General features: G+C 38.9%; 1 protein-coding gene and 1 long non-coding RNA gene across 4 annotated transcripts in view; both read left to right on the forward strand.

Moving 5' to 3' along the window:
• Positions 1–1,686, forward strand: part of LOC138753675 (uncharacterized) — a 30,426-nt gene extending 28,740 nt beyond the window's left edge. Inside the window, exon 3 of the long non-coding RNA XR_011351358.1 lies at positions 108–1,686. This is a non-coding gene — a long non-coding RNA (uncharacterized lncRNA). The remainder of the gene's footprint in view (positions 1–107) is intronic.
• The window catches only part of gch1 (GTP cyclohydrolase 1), a 54,284-nt gene extending 33,614 nt beyond the window's left edge, over positions 1–20,670 (forward strand). For 2 of the 3 annotated variants that reach the window (XM_069916942.1, XM_069916945.1), the window contains exons 2-7: positions 1,694–1,803; positions 7,966–8,022; positions 8,690–8,745; positions 11,691–11,722; positions 17,480–17,564; positions 19,113–20,670. In XM_069916942.1, the coding sequence (XP_069773043.1) occupies positions 1,694–1,803; positions 7,966–8,022; positions 8,690–8,745; positions 11,691–11,722; positions 17,480–17,564; positions 19,113–19,239 (467 nt within the window). In that variant the 3' untranslated portion in view covers positions 19,240–20,670. The remainder of the gene's footprint in view (positions 1–1,693; positions 1,804–7,965; positions 8,023–8,689; positions 8,746–11,690; positions 11,723–17,479; positions 17,565–19,112) is intronic. The other variant, XM_069916943.1, reaches the window with a different exon arrangement.
• The last annotated feature ends 1,604 nt before the right edge of the window (positions 20,671–22,274 follow it).

Consider the following 22,274-nt stretch of genomic DNA (forward strand, 5'->3'; position numbering starts at 1 on the left):
GGAATGGCAGAGACATGGAAAATTACTGACTGCTGGCAAAGGAAAGAAAAATCTGGAATTCAGTCTGATGAAGGGACGAAGCCTGACACAAACTCAGTTTTGCACAGATTGCTAAAGGTGTGAACATCGAATCTGTGGAGGACAGAGCCTGGGAAATGGAATCAATGCCAAAAAAAACTGGTCCATTGCAACAGACCCACAGGCAGGACTTCCTGGTTGATCAGGAGAAAAGTAAGAGTCAAGGTGTTTGCTTAAGGATCTTCTTGAAATAAATTTTAAACCTGTGTGAAGAAAATAAAACTACAATGGAAATCTGAAATAAAAAACACAAAATTCTGGGGAAACTCAACAAGTTGACAGCATTTGTCGAAAAAGAAGTAATATTTCTGTCAAAGACTATTTATCAGAACCAAGAATGTAAGATATTTACTGCATCCACTGCTCCCTGATGCAGCCTTCTCGACATCAGGGAGATTGCATGCAGACTGGAGGATTGCTTCGTTACAGCAAGGACCTCCCTTACTCCAGCTTCCCACCTTCTTCCCTTCCTTCTCCCATCAGAGAGCATTCTATCTTTGCCTTCGGCCCTCTCTTCCATCACTTCTCCATTTCTTTCTCTTCTACCCTCTCATTTGCATCCACCTATTACCTCTTGCCTGTTAACATGTGCTCGTCACCCACCTTTTTATTTAAGCATCTGCCTGCTTTTCGACACTCCTAATGAAGGGCTCAGGCCCAAAACATTGACTGTATTACTTCCTATAGACAGTCCATGACCTGCTAAGTTTCTCCAGCACTCTTGTGTACTGCACTAGACTCCTGCACCTGCAGATTTGCTTGTTTACCCACATCGTGGAAAGAGTTAATGTTTCAGGACTTCATTTTGTATTTGAAGCCAACTCAGCACATCAGCGTGCTCTGTCAACTTACATCTCAGTTAATATGGTTCACTAAAAGTAATTTCCATTTATCAATTTCTCAAAAATCACATCACTTTAAAATGATATTTGATGAATTCCACAGTCTGCTTTCCTTTGGGAAGTTTGTTCATTATTTACATATTGCCATATTTGTACCATTTGCAATGTACATTTTCTATCCCCAAATATTCTGTTCTGTAAAAAGTAAAGCAATGGATCTAACACAGACCTGAACCAATGTTCCAATCACCAGTATGCTTTGCTGCCAGACTCTGCGCTGCCCCTTTATTACAGTAAAAAAAAACTGGTTGACTGTTATGCAGTGCTTTTCTTTTGGAAAATCTAAGCACAACTTCTATCATAGTTACCTCTATCTGCTTTTTCTGGTTACAATTGGGCCAGTCAGATTCAAAGTTATACCTTATTTCACCTTTGCTTCTTCATCCAGAATTAGTTTTGTCATTGATCACAGGTAGTTATCCCTTTACTTGTGTTCAATATTTATTTGCGGTTACCATCTTTATACGTTCTCTTTATTTGAACATGGATGTAATTTTTGTAATCTTGCAGTTTTTCAGCTCTATTTCTATATCCATATTGGACTGAAAGATTATAGTGAGAGCTTCTATAAACTTGTAATGTACATGAAATTTAAGCAACTTGGAATCCTTCTCATTGACACCAAATGATTGGTGGCAATTTGATATTTCAAAGTATCTTCAATCTAATGTGTTTCTCGTAACTTAATAGATGACATGTCTTTTCATCTCCAGATTTTTTGAATGATGCCATATTGCATGAAGACCATGATGAGATGGTAATAATTAAGGACATTGACATGTTTTCGATGTGTGAGCACCATTTAGTCCCAATTATTGGAAAGGTAAGCATAGCAAAATCTGACTGAATTTGAGATTAGCCACACCATTAATTGAGTGTTAATCTTAGCATTGTGTCACACTGGTTGAACAGCATAATGCGATTAAAATGTATCATGTTGAGAAACCTGTGACATTATCATGGTTTTTGAGCCCTGTGTGACTTTTCTAGAAAAAAAATCTGGTTGATTTTTTTTATATAGAAAAAAGATGAATTTTCCCCTCCACATCCAGACCATTTCAAAACCTCCTGACATTTATTTCAAAATACTTCAAGTACAAGGAATGCTGCAGAGTAGATGTCACCAAAATACATTAGATCACAGTAGGCAGAAATCCTGTATAACTGGAAATTGCATCCAAAAGCTGAATGAGCAGGTTATATGCATCTATAAAACACGTTTGGTTCCTAGCTTGCCTCAGGGATCCATTCATCAGCATTCCACAAAAACTTGGGGAGTATTGAATTTTACAGAGAATAATTCCAGTTAAATTTCTCATTAGCATGTTGATACAATTCTGACATTGTTGGTCTGAAGGATGATGTTGCATCTATACTGCTTCATATGCACTTTTATCTTCACTTTTGAATCTTACAAGTAAATACAGCAAAAATGTATAGTTCTGGATGGAATATTAACCCAATGTGTTTTGATACAAATGATGCCTGTCTTTGACCTTAAGATGTGAATCCATGTTTCCTCTGGCAGTGTGCGGGGGAAGGGAATTGTGAATGTCCGCTCACTCTGAAAGGCCTATGAAATATTTTTATTTGTTTCTGATTTAAAAAAATTTTTTAATGACTTTAATTTTAAAAGTATAGAAATTCATTTTGTTTTTAAAGAAAAATCAAACTATTTGCTGGCATTTACCTTCTACATCAAGGTAAATGAGGCCATTCAATTACAGTTATGCGCTGGTTATCGTCCTCAATACATTCTGTGAAATTGGGCATTATGTGCTGTGGACGTTGTGCAAACACCATATTATGTACTTAGCAAAGCCAAATGGGATACTGTGGTGTACTTGTAAACTTTTTATTTGTCAGTAGGGATGGGCTGTGGGGAGAGAGTGGGGCAGTCGGATCAGTTTGGGTGATTGCCTTTTTTTAAATTGCTGGACTTGCTCGGAGTAACTGAATAATTATAGGACCACGGACATGTACGCGGTCAGACATTGCCCAAACAGATGTTAAGTGGCACATAACTATAATTAAATAGAATTGCTGAGTGTGAAATGCATTTGGCCCCTCAACTCAGAACATTAGTGTTCCACTATGGGTTTGGTGCTGAGACTTGTGGCAGAGCAGGAGATCAAGTTGACTGGCACCTAGCACCTTGGATGTTTTGCACAATTTGTATGACTTGTGTTGCAACAGTTAAGCATGAATTAAAGTATTCCTTCTACTAGAGCTTCTCTTTGGAATTACCAGCAAAGATGAGAATGATTTAAGCTTATATCATAACTGGAGAAATTGTTATATTGTGCAATAGAGTTGAACAAAATCTGCGGACACTGAGTATAGTTTACACAAAAATGCTGGAGAAACTAAGCAAGTTCTTTATGTAGCAAAGATAAAGATACATAACCAACCTTTTGGGCCTGAGCCCTTCATCAAGATATTAGCAAAAAACAGACAGGCGCCAGAATAAAATGATGAGGGCAGGGGGAGGAGTGCAGGTCCACAGAGAAGTGACAGGAGGAGGGGATAGCTCTCTGAATGTAGAGGGAAAGGGGTGGAGAGGTAGAGGTATGGAAGCAGAGGGAGTCAGGCGAGGGGCCTAACAGAAACTGGGAAGTCACTGTTAATCTGTCTTCCAGTTGAAGAGCGCCCAGAAGGAATATTAGGTGTTTCCCCTCCAATTTTCCGGTGGCCCCTGTTTGATGGTGCATGAGGCCATGGACAAACACATCATCCCAGGACTGGGGCGCAGAATTGAAATGGTTGGTCATTGAGAGATCCCTCCCATTGCTACATTTAGAGCAAAGGTGGTCAATGAAACGATCTCCCAGTCTACTTCCTGTCTGGTACATAGGAACATAGGAAGTAGGAACAGGAGTAGGCCAAAAATGGCCCATCGAGCCTGCTCCGCCATTCAATAAGATCATGGCTGATCTAATTTATGACCTAACTCCACCTACCTACCTTCTCCCCACATCCCCCAATTCCTCTATAATGTAAAAATTTATCTAACCAAATTTTAAATATGTTTAATGAAGCAGCCTCAATCACTTCCCTGGTTAGAGAATTCCAAACATTCACTACTCTCTGGGGAAAACTATTTTTCCTCATCTCTGTCCTAAATCTACTCCCCCGAATCTTGAGACTGTGTCCTCTCGTTTTAGTTTTCCCGGCCAGCTCAAAAAACCTTCCTACATCTATCCTATCCATACCCTTCATAATTCTATATGTTTCTCTAAGATCTCCTTTTATTCTTCTGAACTCGAGTTAATACAATCCTAGACGATTTAATCTTTCATTATAAGTCAACCCCTTTATCCCAGGGATCAACCTAGTAAACCTCCTCTGGACCATCTCCAAAGCTAGTATATCCTTCCTCAAATATGGAGACCAGAAATGGACACAGTACTCCAGGTGCGGTCTCACTAGTACCTTATACAGTTGCAACATTACCTCCCTACTCCTGAATTCAATTTCTCTAGCGATGAAGGCCAACATTCCATTTGCCTTCTTAATAACCTGCTGCACCTGTAACCTAAGTTTTTGCGATTCATGCACAAGCATTCCCAAGTCCCTCTGCACAACAGCATGCTGTAGTTTTTCACCATTTAAATAATATTCAGCTCTTTTATTTTTCTTGCCAAAGTGGATAACCTCACACTTACTAACATTGTACTCCATCTGCCAGACCTTTGCCCACTCATCCAGCTTAACTATATCCCTCTGCAGACTCTCCACATCCTCATTACAATTTGCTCTTCCACTCAATTTGGTGTCATCCGCAAACTTGGCTACACCACATTTTGTCCCCTCCTCCAAGTCATCAATGTAAATGATGAACAGTTGTGTGCCTAGCACCGACCCCTGCAGCACCCCACTTACCACTCTCTGCCTCCTGTCAGACAACCAATTTTCGATCCATGCCAATATACTTCCCTGGACTCCACTTTCCTGTAACTTACTGATAAGTCTCTTGTGCGGCACCTTATCAAACGCTTTCTGAAAATCCAAATATACAACATCAACCTGTTCCCCTCTATCCACTGCACCCATTATATCCTCAAAGAATCCTAACAAGTTTGTCAAACAAGATCTTCCCTTTCTAAAAACATGCTGCGTCTGCCTGATTGAACCCTTGCGTTCCAAAAGTTTCACTATTTCATCTTTAATGACGGCTCAAGCATTTTTCCAACTACAGACGTCAAGCTAATTGGCCGATAATTTCCAGTCTTCTTCCTACATCCCTTCTTTAAAAGTGGCGTGACATTTGCTGTCTTCCAGTCTGCCGGGACCTGCCCAGAATCCAAGGAATATGACCACCAATGCATCAAGTCTAACTTCTGCCATTTCCTTCAGAACCCTTGGATGCACATCATCAGGACCAGGTGATTTGTCTGGCTTTAGTCCCATTAGTTACTCCATCACTACTTCCTTTGTAACAACTATTTTATCAAGGCCTTCCTCAACATTCGCATCCTTAACTCCGCACTTGGGCACGCTAGACGTGTCTTCCACCTTGAAGATTGACACAAAATATTTGTTCAATGCCTTGGCCATTTCCTCATTTTTTGCTACCAGTTTTCCTTTCTCATCCTCCATGTTAACTCTGGCCACCCTCTTCCGTTTTATATATTTATAAAATTTTTTGCTTTCTGTTTTTATATTTTGTGCCAATTTACTTTCATAATCCTTTTTCCCATTTCTTATTACCCGCTTTGTAACCCCTTGTTGTCTCTTAGAGTTATCCCAATCTTCCAGTTCCCACTGCTCTTTGCAGCTTTGTACACCTGCGCCTTCAATTTTATACTCTCCTTTATTTCCTTTGTTAACCACGGTTGATTTTTCCTGACCAGAATATATTTTTGTTGAGCATTACAAAATATTTCTTTGAAAATCTTCCACTGTTCCTCAACTGTTTCATCAATTAGCCTGTGCTCCCAGTCCACTCTGCCCAATTCCTTCCTCATCCTATGGTAGTCACCCCTGTTTAAGCATAATATATTAGTTTTAGATCTAATTCTGATGGAGGGTAGGTCATAATGGGAGCACCAGATGCAGTCAATGACCCAGCAGATTCACAAGTGAAGTGTTTGTTCACTTGGAAGGATTGCTTTGGGCCCAGAATGGTCTTGATGGAAAAGATGTGGGGGAAAGTGTATCGTGGATGGACCGGCGACCATTGTTCTCTTAGACGAGGTATTTATGAAATTTCAGAATTAGGGCAAGTCCAACTTTGGAAATACAAGACAAGAATAATCTCGTTAAGTGGAACAGGTTTTAAGAAGGAAAAGGAATGTAAGGAAAATGAGATTTTTTAAAAATCTGTTATGTCAAGCAGCATCAGTGGGAGAAAGGAATAGTTGAAATTTTGAACTGAACTCTTAATTGAGATGAATCCATGGCCAGATCAACCGTTATCTTGTTGAATAGTGGAGCAGGCCACATGGACAACACCATAGAATGCTACAGCACAGAAAATAGGCCATTCAACCCTTCTCATCTGTGCTGACTACAATTCCATAACCCTCCAGACTTCTCCCATCCATGTATCTAACCAATTTATTCTTAAAACTTAAGATTGAGCCTGCTCCAATTTCTTGTGTTCTGTAGAACTTCCCATTCCATCACATATTAAGTGGAGATGTACACTTCAGGAATATTTTTCTCAACAGTAATGATTGTAGCACAGCTGCCTGTTCATACCAGGCAGGGTAGGAGCCACTTAGAGATTGCCTTGAAAGTTTCCAGCATGAATCTCTTATGGCCAGCACTTGTGTTTGAAGGCTATTTAGCTGCTGCACCAAGATTTTCTCCAGCACCAAACCTTTGTAAAATAAAAGAATTTCACTGGATGTAAAACTTGTGGTTGTTTAGTTTTACAACATGCTAAGCCCTATTTTAGACACCTTGTGGGAAAGGGAGGTAGAACAATTTTTGGGGGGGTTGAGGGTAGAGGGGAGCAATATTAGACAGCAAAATGAATCCACCATGCTTTTAAAAATGGTACATTATCTGCATGTGCATCAGGGTGGGGAAAATCGTGGTTTTTAAAATGTACTTTTGACCCACATTAATTACAGAAGAGTGAATTTTATTTCACCTTTCAACTTTGTGGGTCGTGATTTGTGAAGGCAGATCAAAGCAAATTTGTGTTACCCAAATGCCCATAACATGACAGTTGTTTGTTTTTAAAATTTTAACAATTCTGTGTTTTTTTTAAAAAAAACTACTTCTGATCTGATCAGCTGAATAAACAACCTCCTAATATCAACTTGGTCATTTTCTGACAGAAATCCTTGAATGTCTATGAAATAAACCTCAGCAATCTCCTCTTTCATGAACATAGGTACATTTTAATTAATCCTACTGCATGATTGGAACTTGTCACTTTGGTTGCAAAAATCAATCTGGTAAATAATCATGAATGTTTGAGGTCAATAATCTTTTGTAGGATGTGTGTGTTTCCAACATTCAATGTTTTTTTGATAAATTCAACAACTGCGGTAATTTGCTTTTCGATTAATTAATCATCACCACTTTTTTTTCCCTTGACTTGATACTGAATTATTTAGGGAACTGGGGTTGCTAGTTATTTCTCTATACAGTGAGTTGTTGTTAAACTGTTGTTCTTGTGCCAAATTTGTAATGGTGGTCTGAACTTGGATTTTGTTTGTGTCCTGTTCTGGTCTTACTGAAAATAGGAAGCACAAGTCAAATTTAAGAAATTTGCCTTCAATATAGATGCCAAGAAATGGACCTCCTGTTACAAAATCTAGAAAACCTTGTACAAAAACAATGCTATTTTAACCTTCCTGGTTTTTGTAGCCTTTAAATTAAGCTTCCTTTGACATAGTTATCTTACTCTAACACAAACTAATTTACTTGATTGTCTCTTCGATTATATTTCTTGCTCATAACTCAATTACCAATATCATCTATTAAATGTAAGATTCTCTACCTTTGAAACTCTCTCCTTTTTTTCCAGGTTTCAATTGGTTATATTACCAAACAGAAAAGTTATAGGAGTGAGCAAGTTAGCCAGGTAACTAGGCCTCAGAGCTTATGAGAGTGAAAGATGCAACAAATGGGAGTTTGTAGAAAATCTGGCTTTGGTTGGCTGCTCACTCTTCCAGTCAGAGGGAATTGGAGATAGCACCCAATGAAACGAAAGCTGCATTTCTCCAATTGTTATCTGTGGCAATACCCTAAGTCTTTGGTTTGACAGAAGATAATAAAGCTAATGTAATATGGTGCATGTGTATGAAACAATTTAATACTCTTTTAAGCTTATTTAACCTTAGATCCGACTATTGGTGTCATCAAAATATACCAAACTGTCGATATGCATGTCCACTGCATTACTGGAAATCTTTTGTAATGTTACGTGTTGCAAAAGACTTGAGAGTTATAGCACTGGCTGTGTTACTAGCTTTAGAAAATCAGAGTTCCATATAGTTTAGTTCATTGTCTTTAGTTGGATGAGCATTTTTCCCTGGAGCAGTATTACTCACAGCTTGCTCTTTATTTCAAAAGGCTGCTTATCATTGCATGGTCATCCCATTGCACACATTTGGTCTCATACTGACTCGGGACCCATCAGAAACTGTCAGCATCTCTTGTGTATAGACATTTCAATTCTGGCTGGAGAAAGGTCTTGGTCCCTTCTGTCTGGGGTCAGGTGTAGTTAATGTTTTATTTCCATTCTGTAGGTACATATAGGTTATCTACCTGAAAAACGGCTCCTTGGTCTTAGCAAGCTAGCCAGGTAAGTAGTGATCAACTGTAAAAGAAAGCACTTTTATTCCAAATCAATGCTTCCAGCTTTTTTCTAAGTTCTAATTTCTTGCATTTTCCTTAAGAAATTGGAGCAAGCTAAACATTGAATGTTACTGACAGTAAATAGTGGCATGTATTCGTCACAAATTATAATTTAAAAAAATCATGACTAGCCTATTAACTACTTTGGATTCAAGACAAAAAGATGTATATGATTGCTTCATTTATTTAACTTTTAAGGCTGAGATCAATTAATTTTATTCTATTTATTAGCTTCATGTTTAAAGAATATCTCTTTGGTCATATAGTATTTTGACCAGCATTTTTGAATATGTGATTTATGCAGTCAGATATTTTTTTGTGATATTTATCCTTCAGAGAAAGAGAAATAAAGCTACCAGCACAGCAAACACAGAATCCCCTTGTCCTCACCTACCACCCCATCATAACTCCCACAACTATCTTGACTACACTTCTTCACACCCTGTCCCCTGCAAGGATCCTATTACCTTCTCTCAATTTCTCCATTTCTGTTGCATCCGTTTCAAGATGAGGTCTTCCAGTCCAGATCTTCTGTAATGTCTAGTAACTTCCACAAACGTGGCTTCCCCTCTACCACCATCAATTTAGCCCTCACCTGCATTTTCTCCATTTCCCCCTTATCTGCCCCAGACGCATCAAACACAGGATTCCTCTTGTCCTCACCAACCACCCACCAGAATTTCCAGCACTTACAACAACATCCTACCACCTGACACATCTTCCCCTTTCTGCTTTCTGTAGGGACTGTCCCCTCAGTGACTCCCTCATGCACTCATCCCTTCCCCCGTCCCCTTTCTCACCACAGTCCTGAGGCCCCAAACAGCCCTTTCAAGTGAAGCAATACTTCACATGTATCGAAAGGATTGATTTACTGCATCCGGTGCTCCCTTTGTGGCCTTCTCTACTTCAGAGAGACTGAGTGCAGTTTAGGAGATTGCTTCGCTGAGCACCTTCGCTCCATCCGCACCAATGACGGAGACCTTCCAGTAGCCAACCATTTCAGTTTGTGTCACTCTCCCATACTTGTGTCTGTGTTCACTCCCTATGTCTGTCTATGGCCTTGTGTACTATCCCACGAAGACCACCTGTAAATTACAGGATCAACACCTGATTTTTCCATCTGGGAACTCTCCAGCTAGGTAACATCAACTTTTCCAGTTTTTGCTAATCTGCTCTCCGCCCTCCACTCCCCTCTATTCACCTAGCCATCCCTCCTCCCCTTGCTTGCTGCTGTCCTCTACCTCCTGCCTTAGAGACCACGTCTCTCTCCACCCCACCCCCGTCACTCTTATTCAGACGCCTGCCAACACTTCCATACCTCAAGCCTGAAACATTGGTTATGTATTTTTACCTTTGCTATATAAAGGACACTGTTTGACCTGCTGAGTTTCTCCAGCTTTGCTTTTATTTCTATTCAAATTGATATCCTGCTTTTGTTCAATAATCACAAATCAATTATTAGTGTAATGCTAGATTTGCATACATTGATCAATAATTTGGATCTATTTCAAAATGCCAATCAGTTCATCATTCTAATTTATTTTCACGACTCCTGTAGAACATCTAACAAAACATCTTTTCTTGGATGTTGACCCTTGCTCCAATTTCTTAAGCAAAATTTAAACTACTAAATTGTTTCAATTATAACATCTTATTCGCTTCTCTGAACTCCTTCGGGTCTAAAAATCTTACATTTGACAAATTTACCAACTACCATTCTTGTTCATTGTGTGCTGTCAGCACCAAGGTTAGGCAGCATTCTTTAGCCAGTAAAAGGCACTAAGTACGTGTATCTGTGTTTGGACTTGGAGGCATTCATTCGTAATCCCAAGGACGGTAGCTTTTCATCATTGCCTCCTCATCCAAGCACATGCACAAATCTCTAAACCTGCAGTTCCTCTCTTACTGAGCAGGATACGGTAGCAACGCACATCATCCATAGGGTAAAATCAACTTGTCTCTCGGCAGTCTAAACCCAGTTCATGATCCCTATTAGATTCCAAAAATTATTCCAAAACTATCTGCACTGTATCCAAAAGCTGATCAATTTGATTTTAATGACACAGCTCAGTACCAAGTCCCTTCCAGCTCATGAAACCCACGTCATCTGATTACACCCAATTAACCTACCAACCTGTATGTTTTAGACCATGTGAGGAAACCAGAGAAAACCCACACAGGCCACGGGGGGAACACACAAATTCCTTAGACCATGCTGACTTCAACCCCGGATCGCTGGCATTGTAATTGTATTGTGCCAACTGCTCCACTAACCGTGCCATCCGCTTTATTGGAATGTGATTACTTTTGATAACTGTTAAAGTAATTCAAGCTTTATTACCAATGTAAAAAGAAAGTATCATTCTTTGCTTAAAAAAAATTCAAGTTCCATGAATAAGAAAACAGGCCTTTAATCATCAAATAAAACTAGCTGATTTGGTGAGTTACTTTTTCAATGTTATTTCCTTAATTGCTATTGAGCACACATGGACCACTGTCTTTCCTTATTTTTAAAATGTACCTCCTGAATGTGGAAAGGAAATTCACTTTGGCAATCAAAAAGAATTTAAATTAACTAAATTTGCCTTAAATAGCTTCTTTTCTGCTCGAGCATTCATTTGATCTCGATGTGATGCAAGTATTATTATAAAGCATTTTATCAAATGCATCCACTTGGTATTTGAACTGAAAGATGTCATGCCAAGATAATGTATTAATTTTCTTAAATGGTTTGTGATACTAATATAATGACAAATAATATTGTGATATTCAAATGTAGTTAGATTTTTAAATGTTTTTGTGCTCAGTTGAAAAAAAATGAATGAAAAAAGCTTTTTGAAGTTATTCATTCAGGACCTAAATTAAATACTAATCCGAATTTTGGTTTTCCAGAATTGTTGAGATTTACAGTAGGAGACTTCAGGGTAAGTCATTAATTATTGTCAAAATATTTTCATTCAATTTGTATCTAAAATCTTAAGTTGCAGATGGGATTTGGCAGGAGGATATTCACCTCATGTATAGATTCGGGGAAACACCATCAGAACAGGAATTAAGCCCTTCATCCACAGACTGTAATCTCAATTTAATCTAATCTTCCCATACATGGTAAACATCCCTCCAATGACTGGCTGTCATGTGCCTGTCTAAATGCCTCTTAAACTTGGCAATCATGATCTGCTTCCACCACTTTCCTTAGCAGTATATTCCAGGCATCCACCACTCTGGGGAAACCTTATTAATATCCTTTTAAAAATTCTCCCCCCTCTTGCTTTTAATCTATTTCTTCTATTATTTGAAATCTCTACCCTTTCTGCTTCTCATAATTTAATATAATTCAAACAAGTCACTCCTTGGCCTCCAATACGCCAGGGAAAACAATCTAAGTTTGTCCAAATTCTCCTTTTAATTAATGCTTTATAATCCAGCCAACAAAGAAGTGTATAGCAGGTATAGGCAACACTGAGCAAATTAGGTACTTAAGGAGTATAAAAATGCAAAAAGACTCCAGAAAGGTATCAGGAAGACTGAAAGAAACCATGAAGTTGCTTTGGCAGACAATGTGAAGGAAAATCCTAAGGGTTTCTACAGCTATATTAAAAGCAAAAGCATTGTAAGGGACAAAATTGGTCCCCTTGAAGATCAGAGTGGTATGTATGTAGCCAGAAGAGATGGGGGAGATCTTGAATGGTTTTTTTAAAATCAGTGTTTATTCAGGAAACTAGCGCAGAGTATAGGGAGGTAGGGAAAACAAGCAGTGAGGTCATGGAACCTATACAGATGAAAGAGGAAGAGATGCTTGCCATCTTAAAGCAAATGAGGGTGGATAAATCCCCCAGGGCCTGACAAGATAATCCCTTGGGCCTTGACGGAGGCTAGTGTAGAAATTGCAGGGGTTCTGGCAGAAATATCTAAAATATCCTTAGCCATGAGTGTGGTGCCAGAGGATTGGAGGGTGGCACATGTTATTCCATTTAAAAAAAGTCTCCAAAAGTAACCCTGGAATTTATAGGCCGGTTGAGCCTGACGTCAGTAGTGGGTAAGTTATTGGAAGGTATTCTAAGAGATTGGATAGCTAGGGATTGATTAGGTATAGTCAACATAGTTTTGTGCATGGTAGGTCGTGTTTAACCAAGCTATAGAGTTCCAATATGGAATTTTTCAAGGAGATTATCAGGAAAGTTTAAGGGAAGGCTGTCGATGTTGTCTACATGAACTTTAGCAAGACCTTTGACAAGGTCCCACATGGGAGGTTAGTCATGAAGGTTTAGTTGCTTGGTATTTATGGTGAGGTAGGAAACTGTATACCACATTGGCTTCATGTGGGAATTCAGAGAGTGGTAGTGGATGATTGCCTCTTTGACTGGAGGCCTGTGATTAGTGGTGTGAGTCAAGGATCAGTTCTGGTTCCTTTGTTGTTTGTCATCTATATAATTGATCTAAATGATAAAGTAGTAAATTGGATCAGCAAGTTTGCAGATGATTCAAAGATTAGTGGTCAGTGAGAAAAGCTTTCAAAGCTTGCAGAGGGATCAGGACCAGCTGGAAAAATGGGTTGAAAATACAGTAGGGCACTAAGGAGTGCAGTGGAACAGTGAATACAGATATTTAATTCCCTGAAAGTGGTGTCACAGGTAGGTAGGGTTATAAAAAGACATTTTGGCATATTATCCTTCATAAATCAAAAGTATTGAGTACAGGAGTTGGGATGTTATGGTAAAATTGTATAATTTATTGGTGAGGCCAAATTTGGAGTATTATGTGGAGTTTTGGTCATTAATTACAGGAAAGATATCAATAAAATTGAAAGAGTGCAGAGAAGATTTATTAGAATGTTGCCTGGACTTCAGGAAAAGGTAAAACAGGTTAGGACTTTATATCCTGGAACCTAGATGAATGAGGGAATAGTTGATAGAGATATTTAAAATTGAGGGGTACAGACAGATTAAATGCAGGTAGATTTTTTCCACTGAGGGTAGCTGATACACAAACCAGAGGATATGGGTGAAAGGGGAAAAGTCTAGGGGGAAGAAAAGTTTGAAAAATGGTAATCATACCTAATTGTCTTGTTATGTGCACGGTTTCATATCTCCAAAGGAAATGGGCCAATGACAATTTTTCTCAAGCAAAATATTTCAGTAACAATTGGATCTAGAGCAGTGGTTCTCAACCTTTCTTTTCCCATTCACATCTTTGGCTTGGCTTCGCGGACGAAGATTTATGGAAGGGGTAAAAAGTCCACGTCAGCTGCAGGCTCGTTTGTGGCTGACAAGTCCGATGCGGGACAGGCAGACACGATTGCAGCGGTTGCAGGGGAAAATTGGTTGGTTGGGGTTGGGTGTTGGGTTTTTCCTCCTTTGCCTTTTGTCAGTGAGGTGGGCTCTGCGGTCTTCTTCAAAGGAGGTTGCTGCCCGCCAAACTGTGAGGCGCCAAGATGCACGGTTTGAGGCGTTATCAGCCCACTGGCGGTGGTCAATGTGGCAGGCACCAAGAGATTTCTTTAGGCAGTCCTTGTACCTTTTCTTTGGTGCACCTCTGTCACGGTGGCCAGTGGAGAGCTCGCCATATAACACGATCTTGGGAAGGCGATGGTCCTCCATTCTGGAGACGTGACCCATCCAGCGCAGCTGGATCTTCAGCAGCGTGGACTCGATGATGTCGACCTCTGCCATCTCGAGTACTTCGACGTTAGGGATGTAAGCGCTCCAATGGATGTTGAGGATGGAGCAGAGACAACGCTGGTGGAAGCGTTCTAGGAGCCGTAGGTGGTGCCGGTAGAGGACCCATGATTCAGAGCCGAACAGGAGTGTGGGTATGACAACGGCTCTGTATATACCACCTTAAGTAATCCCTTACTAATGGCAGAGGGATTAAAGTATTATGTGAGTGGAAAGAAAACATTTGAAAACCAGCAGTGTAGAGCAGTAGGCTTAGCACGCATCCTTGAGGTATGTTGGTATGTGACCTAACCTGCAAGATGACTTGCTAACCTTCATACTTAATGCTAACCTTCATTGCCTTCTTTACCATCCCATGATCCCTCTGTTCATCAGTGTTCCTAAAGGCTCCTGCAATTTAGTGTATATTTTCCTCTTGTATTTGATCTCCCAAAGTGCAACACCTCACATTTGTATAATCATATAACAATTACAGCACAGAAACAGGCCATTTTAGCCCTTCTAGTCTGCACCAAACAAGTACTCTCCTCTAGTCCCACTACCTGCATCCTGCGCATTACTCTCCATTTCCCTCCCATCCACAGACCTATCCAATTTTTCCTTAAGTGACAAAATTGACCCTTCCACCACTACTTTTCCCAGAAGCTCATTCCACACAGCCACCACTCTCTGAATGAAGAAGTTCCCCTTCATGTTACTTCTAAACTTTTGCCCCTTAACTCTTAATTCATGACCTCTTGCTTCAATCTCTCCTACCCTCAAAGGAAAAAGCCTATCCACATCAACTCTATCTATCCCTCTCATAATCTTAAATTCCTCAACCAAATCCCCTCTCAACCTTCTACTCTCCAAAGAATAAAGACCTAATTTGCTCAATCTTTTTGTAATCTAGATTCTGAAACCCAGGTAACATTTTTGTAAATCTTTTCTGTACTCTCTATCCTTCCTATAATTAAATGACCAGAACTGCACACAGTACTCTAAATTTGGCCTCACCAATTCCTTGAACAGTTGCCACATCACTTCCCAACTAAAAGCCTTCTTCACCACCCTATCCACATGAGATTCTACCTTCGAGGAACGATGAACCATTATTCCTAGATCTTTCTGCTCCGCTGCATTCCTCATTGCCCTCCCATTTATTCTGTATGTTCTGTTTTGATTGTTCCTACCAAAATGAAGTATTTCACACTTATCAGCATTAAACTTCATCTTTCAGCCCACTCTTCTAAGCAGTCCAAATCTCTCTGCAATCTTTGAAAGCCATCTTCGTATTTACTAATCCAATTTTCCACCCCATAATCCAGATCATTAATGTAAATGACAAACAGCAAAGGATGCGATACAGATCCCTGAGGCACACCGCTTGTCACCGACCTCCCACGTGACAAACAGCTACCCACTACGACTCGCCTTCCAGCCACTGTTGAATCCATTTGACTATCTCAAAATTAAAACCTAATCAACATTCCTAGTCACCTCTTCAAAAAATTCAACAAGATTGGTCAAACATGACCTTCCACACACAAATCCGTGTTGTGTGTTCCTAATCAGACCCTATATCTCCAGATATTTATATATACTATCTCTAAGAACATTTTCCATTAATTTACCTACCATAAATGTCAAACTTACAGGCTGATGATTGCTAGGCTTGCCTGGATTAAAATCCACCTGGCATTTCTATGTCCATATTTTCAATTTGCATATAATCTTCTGAACCATTTTTCATATTAACCGCAAATCTACCCCAATTTTTGAGTCATGGCAAACTACCTAATCAGCCCATCCACACGTTTGTCTAAATCTCACACACAAAAATATCGCAAACAGTGGTCACTGCATTAAACTCTACAAGACACAACAGTTCACCCTCCATCATTACTCCTGTCTTTTGTCCATTATGAATCTATCACGTCTCCATGGATTCCATATGCTTTAACTGTTTTGGAAGAGCTCATCATAAGAAACTTTGTTGGAAGCCCTTACTGAGGTCTGTGTATACAACATTCATTGCCGTAGCCTCCTCAATCATTGTTCCCTTGTCAAAAAACTCAATCAAGTTTGTTTGACATTAATTCCCCCACACAAAGTCATATTAATGCTCCTTTAAGAAGTCTCTGCTTCAAGACAACAAGGAGTCATCTTTACATCACTAGGGGTAGAGAATTTCAGATTAATCATTGAATATGTTCTCGGCTGAGAATCATAGGGGAGTTTAAACATTCTCTTTTCAATCCTCTGCTTTCACTCTGTGAAATTCAAGCAAAACTGAAGCGATATGTAGATGGTTTAATGTATGGTCACCGATTCCACTATTTCACGAGAGTACAGGATACATCTTAATTAACATATTTTAGCTCAGGTCAAGAAAGAGTATAGCAACAAGGAAATATGAGAAGCATTTGGAAAAGCAGATATTACAAAGGATAGACTGAAATGAAAGAGCCCAAGACAAACGAATGAGAAACAAAATGAGCGGAACCATACAGGAGTGAAGGAACATTGTTAAGACATGTACAGGTAATGAAATTAAGCGAAACTACAGTTGTGGGGGAAGTTAAGACAAGTACAGTCTATATGAAGGAGGAGATTTTGCCAAACTGAAATTCTTAAAACTGATTATTTTAACATGCCTTCACTACTTTGAAAATGGTTTGCTGCTTTAAACCTTCCACACAATTATCTTCATGAACCATCATGATTATTTAATAAAATTACATTTAATATAACTGTAGAAAGGATTATTCCTTTGTTTAGTCTAGTGCCGATTGACTGATATAAATGGTTAATGAATAAATTTACAGTAAATGAGGATTTAATATTCTTTATGGTGATGTGTAAATTATCAAACTATACCTGTATATCTGATTTTAAAACCAATAGAAATTTTAGTTTTATTAACACAATATTGAAAAAGCATCATTAAATAGAACTCCATGTTCACCGAATGGTTAACTCTGGTTACCTTCCTCATGGGAACATTGTTCTGTCCATTTGCAGTACAAGAGCGTCTCACCAAACAAATTGCTGTTGCAATCACAGAAGCCTTGCGCCCTGCAGGAGTAGGGGTTGTCGTTGAAGCCATGTAAGTTCTGAATCTGAAATTAGTGGTGAAATACTAAACTAGTTTGTATAATTTATAAATTAGATTAATGTTGATCTAGAAATTCTATTATCAAGGATTAAATCAAAATGTATTTACACAGTGAAAGAACATCATTAAATTTATTAGTTTAAAAAATTTAATTCTGTTCGCAAGGCAATTTAATGAATCCCATGGTATTTACAAAGGCAAGAAGGGGTGGATCACTGATTAGAATTCCACTATGAAAGCTAAGCCAATTTGTGTGTTTAAAAAACAATGTGCATGTGAAGGTTATCAAGCTATAGACTGACGGACATTCACTGCCTAACTGAAAAAGGAGTGATGAGTATATTAATGTTAATGGGAACTTCTAGGATATTGATTGAACACTGTCAGAACAATTTGAGAGATGATGGTATGTTCTTAACATTATGTGGGAAGGTGTGAACAAGCCAACTTTGCCTGCTCTGCTCACTTTACAACTATAAACTGTGTGGCTTGATACAACAATAACACCATCTACAAATTTGCCGACGATACCAAGGTAGTGGGTATATTCGCCATACAATTGGGAGATTGAAAACTTGGCTGAAGAGTGCACCAACAACAACCTTCCACTCAATGTCACCAAAACTAAGGAGCTGATTGTTGACTTCAGGAAAGGAAAACCAGAGATATACAATCCAGTGATCATTGGGGGATCAGAGATGGAGAGGGTGAGCAAATTGAAGTTCTTGGGAATCACTATCTTGGTAGATCTTTCCTGGACCTAACAGGCAAAACCTTTCCCACTATTAGGGGCATCTACAGGAAACCAGGCCATCGGTGGGCAGCAGCAATCATCAAGAATCCACATCACCCAGCACACGCTCTGTTCTCACTGCCACAGGACTCTCACCATCAGGTTCAGGAACAGCTGCTACCCCTCCACCATTGGACTCAACGACAAATGAGATCAGAGACTCATTTAAGGACCCTTACTTGTGCACTTTATTGATTTTTTAAAATTCTCTGTGTTGCACATTTTGTTACCTGTTTACATGCATATGCTGGGTAGTGGTAATTCTGCCCTGCCCACAGAAAAAAAATCTGAGTGTGGTATGTGATGTCATGCATGTATTCTGACAATAAATCTGAAATCACAATTACTGTAATAACAGTGCATTTAATGGATAGGAGATGGACAAGTACAATGCTGAACCACCAATTTAGCAAACTGATCTCTTGTTGATGCTAAACCTTTTGTTTTTCAGTTTTATAGGTAATAACAGCATTTTATCATAGTTCTAATTTGAAGCTTGTAGATGGCAAATGGGCTCTGTGATGTCAGGAGCAAGTTAGAGTACCTCACGGTGTGAAAGACGTGCTGAAATTTGAGTTTATTTTATATCCAACCCTGGTAGGGTTAATGAGTGGGAAGAATAATAGCCACAGTGGGAGATGGAGTGGAAGTGCCAGGTAATTTGGAGGGAAGAACAGATGACACTGGAATAATTAATTTTAAATTATATCTGCTTGAGTTTGTAATGCAACTTTTTGTTGTTGCAGGCACCTGTGTATGATGATGAGGGGAGTCCAAAAGATGAACAGTAAAACAGTCACCAGCACTATGTTAGGTGTTTTTCGGGAGGACCCAAAGACCCGAGAGGAGTTTCTCACTCTTATCAGAAATTGAAAATTTCAAAGAAACTTCGTTAAATGTGCGTGAAGTTTAGAGATGTAAATTAGACGCTTTGTATTTGGCAGAGGTGGGATTCAGACTTTCTTTTAAATCATACAGTAATTTATCTTGCACTGTGTTCTTGTATTAAAAGTATGAAATAGACAACATTTTAGTTTTATATAATTATGACTTTAAAAACTTGCATATTTATGTAATTATAACAGCTGCAAAACTTTAAGATGTTGAGAATTATCTTAATTTTTTTCACATTTTACATTTGAATGGACTAATAATTGCAAATACACTAAATAATAACTCTATAATGCATCAGTCAAATGTTTTTATTTCTCCTGCGCATTCAGATTCATTTTTCTTGTCTGTGTTAAGCAATGTCTCTGATGGCTTAAAGTTAACGATGTGGCAGAATTTGATGGATGATGAGTTAACAATATAGGTTTTCCATTACCAGGTCACTACACCCATGGCAATGTCATTTGTTTCTTTGAGATTATTTTCATCTATCCAACATTCCCAAAAACTAAAATGTCCACCAGATGCAGAGTATCTACTTCACTGTTACGATTCTAATGGGTTCTGAATGTTAAAATTTGTGCACTTACCATTTGATTTGAAGCATATAACCTTTGTGACACAACCAATCCATTTTAGTCATTTTCAACCTGGCAGTTTGAATTTCTCAATTTTAAATCACTTTAAATTTATTTCCTAACTATACAGTGATTCCTACTCAATTCTTCCAAAAATGAAACTGCTACTCATGACATAGTCTGACCCTATTTAAATAGTCTTCTACCTAGTTTGGCATACTAATCTAATAACTTTTACTTAGAAATTGTAACTTGAGAATGGGCATTACAGTTTCTCTTAGTAATCAATACATTTTTGGATTTTATCAAATACTCCATCAAACCTTTAAAGGCATACTGACTGGTTGCATCAATTTGGTTTGGTAACTTGAGTGCCCAAGATTGCAATAGGCTGCAGAAAGTGGCAGACCTGGCCAACGCTATCATAGGCAACTGACCTCCCATCCATTGTAGACCTCCATGTGAGAAGTTGGCTCAAGGGGGAAGCCATCACCAAGGTCACAACCTCTTCTCACTTACTTCTACCTCCAGGCAGAATGTCTAGCATTTCTAGGTTCAAGAACAGTTTTTATCCAAAAGCTATCAGACTCTTGAAGCCCCCTCCCCCCAATACTTACTAAGTAGAAATTAGTTCAAGATCAACAAAAGCTTTGTCTGCATTTCTGAAAGTTTGTGCTAACTGCAACGGTGAATATTTATCCATCAGTCTTGGCATATTGTGGTAATTTAATGTTTTATTGTAGTTGGTGTATCTTGTGTACCACTTTTGCTGCAGCAATTTCAGTGCATCTGTATGTTGTGTTAGCCACAATAAAACATCCCCATAAATATCCAATGACTTGCAGCATGGAGTTCCATTTTTCTTACAATGGACATCTGTGTAAAATTGATTCCCACTTTGGACTTACCAGGTTAAGAGCACAGCAGTGCTGTAGTCCTTTCCCAGGGACAACAGCCAAACACATAACAAAATTGATGAAGAAACTCAGAAGAAAAAAAACCCCACTTTTTTAAAGACTAATCGTTTCTGAGAACACTAAGTTTCTAAAATGTACAACAACTATACACTGAAAAAACTAAGGTCATTACATTTGTAAAATTTGTCAGGCAGTCATTATGACTTGGAATATAACTTTGTACTATTTTATTGCAGGTTGATAATTTATTGATTTTACTAATTAATAACTTCAGGATTTCCATATTATATACACAATTGCAACAAAATAGGTGTGTGAATAGAATTGTTCAAGATCAGGTATACACTTGGAGGATTCTTGTTTCAGAAAATATATTAAAACTGCTCATGGAGTGAAAGAGATGAAACTTCTCAATTTAACAAACTGCAAATTTACCAATATTGTGGCTGCAATTCAGACCAATTTGATTGGTGATTAACTGTTTCACAAATAGATTTGCCTGGGACTTAATTGTTAAAGATTGAGTCTGATGATTGGAAACAAGTTGATGCTCAAGCTGTCATCATAGTCAACATTGTACATCACAGAAACAGGTCCTTCAACCCAAATTAGTCCCATTTGCCTGCATTCAGCCATACCTTTAAACCTTTCCAGTGCATATACTTGTCTAAATGATACAGTAGTCCCTGCCTCTATCACAGTACAGGCCCTTCAGTCCATGATGTCATACCAACCCATATCTACCTACCAAAATAAAACAAAACCCTTTCTACCTTGTAACCCTCCAATTTCTTTCATCCAATGTGCTGCCTAAGAGTCTCTAAAATGCCCCTATTGTTCCAACCTCCTCCCCACCTGGCAATCCATTCCAAGCACACAAAACTCTGTTTAAAAAAAAACTTACCCCGATGACTCCCTTAAACTTCCTGCCCTTCACTTTGTACAGATGTCCTCTAAGCTCTGATAGCTCAGTGGTCTTGTAAACTGGGATCACGAGTTCTTTCCTCGCTGGGCCCTCATTTCTGTGAGGGGGACGCTGGACAAAGTGACGACTCTCCAGCTTCCTTATGGTAGACAAAGTTAAAGAATTTCATGTACGTTACATTCTAAATGTAGTATTACGTGACAATAATGGAACCTTTACCTTTAGTGTTTTGCTACTCCCGCTCTGGGAAAAGGGTGCATCTCATAATCCTGTAGCTATCTATTAAGTCACTCCAAAGTGAAAATCCCTAACTCTGCTAACCTTGCCTCTTAAGACATATTTTCCAAAGCAGGCAACATCCTGGTAAATCTCCTCTGCACCTCGCCGTAGGTTCCACATGCATCCTGTAGTGAGGTGACCAGAACTGAACACAATATTCAAAGTGTGGCCTCACCGGAGATTTATAGAGCTGCAACATTACCTAACAACTCCTGAACTCAATCTCCTGATTAATGAAGCCCAACAGGTCATAGTCTTTTTTTTTAAACTATTCTATCAACCTATGCTAAGACCTTGAACCCCAAGGTCCCACTGTTT

The sequence above is a fragment of the Narcine bancroftii genome, chromosome 2, assembly GCF_036971445.1.
Source record: "Narcine bancroftii isolate sNarBan1 chromosome 2, sNarBan1.hap1, whole genome shotgun sequence".
In the NCBI taxonomy this organism is placed as follows: domain Eukaryota; kingdom Metazoa; phylum Chordata; class Chondrichthyes; order Torpediniformes; family Narcinidae; genus Narcine; species Narcine bancroftii.